At 58.4% G+C, this 6265-nt stretch overlaps 1 protein-coding gene across 2 annotated transcripts in view; it reads right to left on the bottom strand.

Annotated features, from left to right (window-relative positions):
• The window catches only part of PGAP2 (post-GPI attachment to proteins 2), a 17537-nt gene that overhangs the window by 7342 nt on the left and 3930 nt on the right, over nucleotides 1-6265 (bottom strand). Inside the window, exon 3 of one of the 2 annotated variants that reach the window (XM_019530509.1) lies at nucleotides 1300-1394. In XM_019530509.1, coding sequence (XP_019386054.1) covers nucleotides 1300-1394 — 95 coding nt within the window. Of the gene's footprint in view, nucleotides 1-1287; nucleotides 1395-6265 lie in introns of both variants that reach the window. The other variant, XM_019530508.1, reaches the window with a different exon arrangement.

The raw sequence follows: 6265 nt of genomic DNA on the forward strand, positions 1-6265 counted from the left end.
GCGCAGCGGGGAACGTGCAGCCTGGAGCCATGCCGGCTCCTCTCACCTGGGGGCTCGCGACCCCCGGCCCCAGCCCGTCGTCCCGAAACCCTGCTGCACCGGATGCCTGAGCCTCCCCCCGGCCCGTGCTTTCACCCAGCACGGCTGGGGGCGTGTGGCCCTTCTCCAGGGCATCAGCAGGGTGCTGGGCAGAGCCAGGAGCCCTGGATGCCACTGGTGGGGCCTGCTAGGCTGGCGTGCAGGCGGGGCACCGTCCCTGCACAAATCAGGCTGCCTCGAGGTGTCCAAACAATACGGGAGGGGCACGAGGTTTTGCCGCGAGGGACCCCTTCGCAGCAGGGCCGGCGGCACGACGGGTGGGAGAGGGCAGGAGGCTCCACCGCAGCCCCGCTCCCTTCGCCCCAGTTCAACGGCATTGGGCAGAGCAGCACGTGGGTCCCAGGAGACTCGTGTCAGGAAAGCAACAGCACCACCTGCCTGCAGCCAGCAGCTCGCAAGCCTCAGCGCGGTCCAGAGAAGCGCGGGGACGGCGGAGGAGATGGGCCGCCGGCGCAGGAGACCAGCGCCAGGCTGGCCAGGTCCTTGCGCCAGCTCCACCGCCCGCGGCCAAGCCGCGAAACCGCCCGAAGCATCGGTTCCCCCAGGCCTTAGGCAAAGCCGGCGCTGCTCCTCTGCTCCGACGGCGGCTCTCGGCGCGCCCCCGGCCCGTGCTGGAAGGGAGCGGGGGGCTTAGCCCAGGCTGGGTCCATCCCTGGCGCGCCTCGTCCGGGCCCCGATGCACGCGGCTCGCCAGCGGGACCGGGCACGGTTGTCGCTTGGCCAACACTGCCCTCAGGTGGCGAGTTCCTTGCCCGCTTCCCCTACAAACCCAGGAGGCTTCGCCCTTTCCCCAGACACCAGGTCCCCGCCAGCAAAGCCACCGCACTCCCCCCTCCAAGGCAGGCAGCCCCCACAGGCCGAGCGCAGTCGGGGAGGGAAAACAGCCGGACGCAGGAGCCCCGGACCAGGTGCCGTCCTGAACGCCGGCTCCGGCCTGTGGCCCGGCGTTGAGGAGAAGGCAGGCCCTGCAAGCCTTCAGCCCTGCCCAGTCGGTGTTTGTCAACGGGGCGGATGCCCAATTTTCATTCTCTGCACGGTCCCGCTGTTGTGCCAGCCCGCCCCGGCCCTTTCACACCCGGAGAGAGAGGGACAGAGACAGAGCCACAAACCCTGCCCTCCACCGGGCAAGCGCCCCTCACCCCGCAGAAGCAGCAGTGATGGAAGTAGAGAAGAGAAAGGTTACTGTACCTCGGGACTTACTGTGTGTTTCTTAGTCATCCGCCACAGCACGCACGTCAGGAGCATGTGACCCAAGGCCGACGTGATAAAGAGGATGAAGGCGTTTTCGTGGACCACTGCAGCGGGGAGACATCAGATGGCCCGTTAGCGCCGAGCGTGGGGAGAGGCCAGCAGCCCAGGCGAGCTCCCCGAGGGGCGCCGGCCTGGCAGCCGGGTCGGGCACGCTTCTGAGCGTCCGCGGGGCAGCCCGGCGGCGAGAGGCCGGGGCGCTGCTTCGGGGGCTGGGAGGACTCCCCTGACCCCCGAGGCCGCGTGCCTCCGGCGACAACCGAGCAGAAGGGAGACTCGGCGCCAGGGGCAGGATAAGGGGCACGGGTCTGAGAGCCTCCCTCTCTGGGGAGCCGTCGGTAACGGCACAGCTTAGTGGGACCAACTCCTGGGCGGAGGGGGGGTTAAAACAAGGCTGCCAGGCAGTGTCCTTGGATGAAGTGGGGACACTGGGAATGGGAGGCCAAATGCCTTCGTGTCTGTCGCGTGCTCCGGAGGCCTCAGTTAGCAGGCGGCAGACAAGGGCAAAGAGTCATCAGCAGATGCTGCATCCTAAAACCATCTGACTGCTGTATCAGCAGGTGAGTCTAAGGTCAGGGTTATTATCGCGATACCACAACTGGGAAAAGAGAGGTCTGAAGGGGGGCCTGCACTAATGGCCAGCGGTAGAAACCCAGAGTCTCTGCTCCCAGTCCCTTGCTTTAACCATCAGACTACAGGCGAGACGAGTGATATCTGGTTAACTAGTCTCCGGGACAAATTGTCATCACTATGGTCTTGCCGGTGAGCGCACTGAATCCCACTGACATGTGCACGAAAAGCTTTGGGAAATTCATCATCTGTTAAAGCATAATTAGCTGTTTCCATATGTGCACACACGCTAAAAGACAATGCAATTTGCACCTAATTAGTCAGCTGAGAAAGTCCTGACCTATGTCCTTCAGAGCCCCAGACAAACTACTCTGTAACGAGAAACAGCACAGGATTATCTGTGTAATCCTACCGTTCTCACCGTGATGCCCACCATTGACATTTAGCATTTCGAAGGCTTGTAAGAGATGGCTGTTTTCTTCATGATGAATGTCCAACATCACTGTTTGTCGCATCTCAACAGGGCAGGCAAAATAACTCTCAGGAACGATCAAAAATGGAAAACTGCTGATAATCGGGCACCTCACCCAATCCCTAGATCTTGCTGTGCTAGCTTTGCAAACAAGAGCCGGGCTCTCTGGGCTCCTGATGGCACGTGGTTTCCAAGCCAGGCCAGAGAGATGCAGCTGGGCCGTCCTATGCTACGTCCCACGAGCCAAAGGTATTGTCATGCCTAGTAGTGAAGCCCCTGCAATTTTGAGGGTGCCATATTTAAATCCTAAACCCACAAACTCACCCACCGGAAGCCTGGTGCTCATCAGCAGCTCTATAACTAGTGCCACCAAAGGTACACTTGTTTCATGGACGGAGAAGCTTGCAAATCTGTCTGACAAGGAACGATAACAAGGAAATAATCCCTTGTGAAAACAGCAGAGACACCTTGCCAGGGGCAATTAAATGAAGCCTGTTTTCGTTTCATGCTCCAATTAGATCCTGGAGCAGTCCCTTTGGCATTGGACCCTGCATCGGGAACAAGGAAGCTGATCAAGGCCAAAAATCAGCTCGTAAAGCATGGGCCTGGGAGAACTGACGAGTGCTCTGGTGTGTCCCCGTAACCTTGCACGCACGGGCCTGCGATACCCCTCTCGCTCTATGCTCTCGGGGACCAGCCTGAAGATGCAGCTGGGTGGCAGGTGCGCCCACGGCTCTTCAGACAGAATGGGAGCAGACGGTAGCAACGATGGGGTCTTTCAGTGTGATGGGAAAGTTAGTACTGGCCTGTTCCAAGACTTTGGGTACTTCAGGGAAGAAACTATATCAATGCACTTCCAGTACCAGCCCCACCCCGGAGCGCTTCTGTGCAACAGTAAATGCTCTGGGGCACGCGCCGTCCTGACGCCTCTGAAATAAATGCTACAGGGTGCCTCAGTGAGTTGAGGAGGGCACCTCAGGTCAGCACAGCTATTTCAGTGAGGAGCTAATGAGCTCTGCTCCCCTGAGCGTGGTAAGAGTGAGACGTGTCCACTCCTCCTTACCTTTCTCAACCCTTTCTCCCTCCAAGCTTGGAAAATCTCCTACTGACAGCTGACACCTATATAAACTTCCTTCCCATCCTTAAGAGAGCAGAGCGGTGGGCCCAGAGCCTCCAGCCCTTTATCTGGGGACCAAGAACCGCAGTCTCCTCTGTGAGCCTCACACCGGACCTGGAAGGCGTTTCTGGGAGAAGTCAGTCTCGATGGCCCAAGCAGTCCCTGGTCCTCTGCCAAAGCTGCCAGCAACAGGGCCAACTCATGCCCTATTTAGGCAGTGTCTTTTGTTACATGGCAACTTCTCCGAAACCCGCAGGAATGAGGCCCAACCACCTCATTCACAAAGGCCTCCTAACAAGTATCAGATGGCCAGGGGAGGGGACACTACAAGTGGGCACCAGCTCTTCAGCGCATCTTGGCATGAGCTGGGGAACCATACGTACAGCGTGCGAGTTCTGGCGGATCTGCAGAGCGAGGAAGCGGTTGCACGACTGGAGCAATTCGGGAGGTGCCTACGGTCTGGCTGCCTATGGGAGGTGTCACAAGTCTTCCAGAGGTGGCACAATGGAGTCAGATCTCCCCCTGTACCCCAGCTGGATAATGGGCAAGCTTAGCAGGAAAGCCATGTCCCTGGCCTGCCTACAAGGAGAGGAGAGAACTGACTAAACAGCATAAAACACCCACAGCGCTGATGGGGAGACGTAAGAGGACTCATAAGGGCGAAAGGGGAAGCGTCACGGGAGTGCACAGGCAGCGCTGGGGAAGAGACTTGCACTCCTGCTGCTGTTAGCTGCAGGACCAGGCATGATCAGAGAAGGCAAGCTGGACTGGAAATACTCCCCTGTGCAGAAAGCGAGTCAGGAGCTATTCAGGAAGACTGTGAGCCACCCCAGGACACCTGCCCCAGCCTGGACACCAAACCCAAGCAGCGAGGAAACTCAAGCTGGGAAATGCCTGAAGGGGCATTATTTTTGCCTAGACCTGTGTACTCAACTGCATGGGGAATGGAGGGCAATGGTGGCTTCACAGCCCTCATGCAAAACCCTCAGCAGGACCACGGACCGAAGGTCGCAGAAGCATCCCCATCCCGAGGGCAAGTCGAGAGCCCATGCCAGGGGTTGCTGCCGACTCTGTTCAGACTCCACAGCCCTAAAGGCCCCCGAGACTGTGGACTGTGATCCCACGCTCCCCTACAGGGACCCAAGCCCACACTGGAGCTGTTATAAACAGGAGCCCAGAATCGACATGCCTCTGCCTGACCCAGCACTGAGCTGAGCAGCAGCGTGAGGATCGAGCAGGGCGGGGGTGTACGCAGCACCTACTCAGCAGCCGGTGCTCGAACAAAACATGAGTCACTGGCATGCTCTGGGCGCTGGAGAAGCGCAGGTGGGGGAGGGAAAACACCAGAGGCTCGGGAAATAGTAAGACCTTCTAGGGCGTGTCATTCACACCCTTCCCGAGTCATTTTTCCTGCTGACCCCTCCCCTTTGGCACACAAGGTGCAGTCTTTTCACATGCCCACTAGATAGCAAATGAAGGCATGGGCTGCACTGCTCCTACCTGGCACAAAATCCTGCCCCCAGTGAAGTCCACTCCAGGCCTACCACTGAGATCAGCAGGGCCAAGCTTTCACTGAGGGTGGAGAAGCTAGCTCACTGCTTACATCATATATTCCTCCCCACTATGCTGGATGCCAAAAGCCTGGTTCCCTGGCCAGCTGTAGGAGTATCACCAGCCCTCACTGGCTGAGGCTTCCCTCACCAGAAAAGCGTAAAGGCGAGCTGCTCCTCTCCGCTTCCCTCATCCTTGTCAGGGCAGATGGCAGCAGGTTAGCAACTGGGCTGAGCTGCGTGTACCTGGCGTGTACTCTGCAAAGGTATCTATGCAAAAAAAGGTGCCTTCTCTAACCCACTGACTGCCCCCCAGCCTTCACAAACACCTCCCAACTATCAGGCCAAGCACGCCTGTTCAACCCAGCTGACAACAATGACTGCTTTCATTCCTGGTGGGATTCCAGGGGGATGAACTAGGCTCAGTGGGTTTGCAGTAGGTAGTTGGGGCTGTGAATCTGACTGATAACATCTGTCTAACTGGTAAAGATGTGCAAATCACACCGGATGACAAAGCTAACCTATTTAACGATTTCTTTGCCTCCAATTTCCTGAGCAGGGACCAGATCAGCCCCCCCACCAGGCTCCCCTCAGGCCCCAGGGGAGGCCCACCCAGGCCAAGGGTCAGGGAGGGTCTAGTCAGGGAACTCCTGGAGGGGCTGGACGTATTTAAATCAGTGGGTCCGGACGATCTCCACCCCCGAGTGCTGAGGGAATTGGCTGCGGTGATTGTGGGACCCCTGGCACGGCTGTACGAGCACTCGTGGTGCTCTGGTGTGGTGCCGGAGGACTGGAAGAGAGCCCATGTGGTTCCCATCTTCAAAAAGGGGAGGCAGGAGGACCCGGGGAACTATAGGCCAGTTAGTCTTACCTCAATCCTGGGCAAGCTTTTTGAGAAAATTATTCTGGCGCATGTCCATGAGGGGCCAGCGGGGGAGATTATGCTTAGGGGCAACCAACACGGGTTCATCAGTGGCAGGTCCTCTCAGACCAACCTAGTGGCCTTCTATGACCAGGTCACCAAATCCTTAGACGCAGGGGTAGCAGTGGACATCGTCTTCCTGGACTTCCGGAAGGCCTTCGACACTGTCTGTCACCCCGTTCTCATTAAGAAACTGGGGGCTGTGGTGCTGACACCCACACAGTCAAATGGGTCACCAACTGGCTGTTGGGCCGCACCCAGAGGGTGGTGGTGGATGGGTCCTTCTC

The sequence above is a fragment of the Crocodylus porosus genome, unplaced genomic scaffold (assembly GCF_001723895.1).
Source record: "Crocodylus porosus isolate Cpor-Errol unplaced genomic scaffold, CroPor_comp1, whole genome shotgun sequence".
NCBI lineage: Eukaryota > Metazoa > Chordata > Crocodylia > Crocodylidae > Crocodylus > Crocodylus porosus.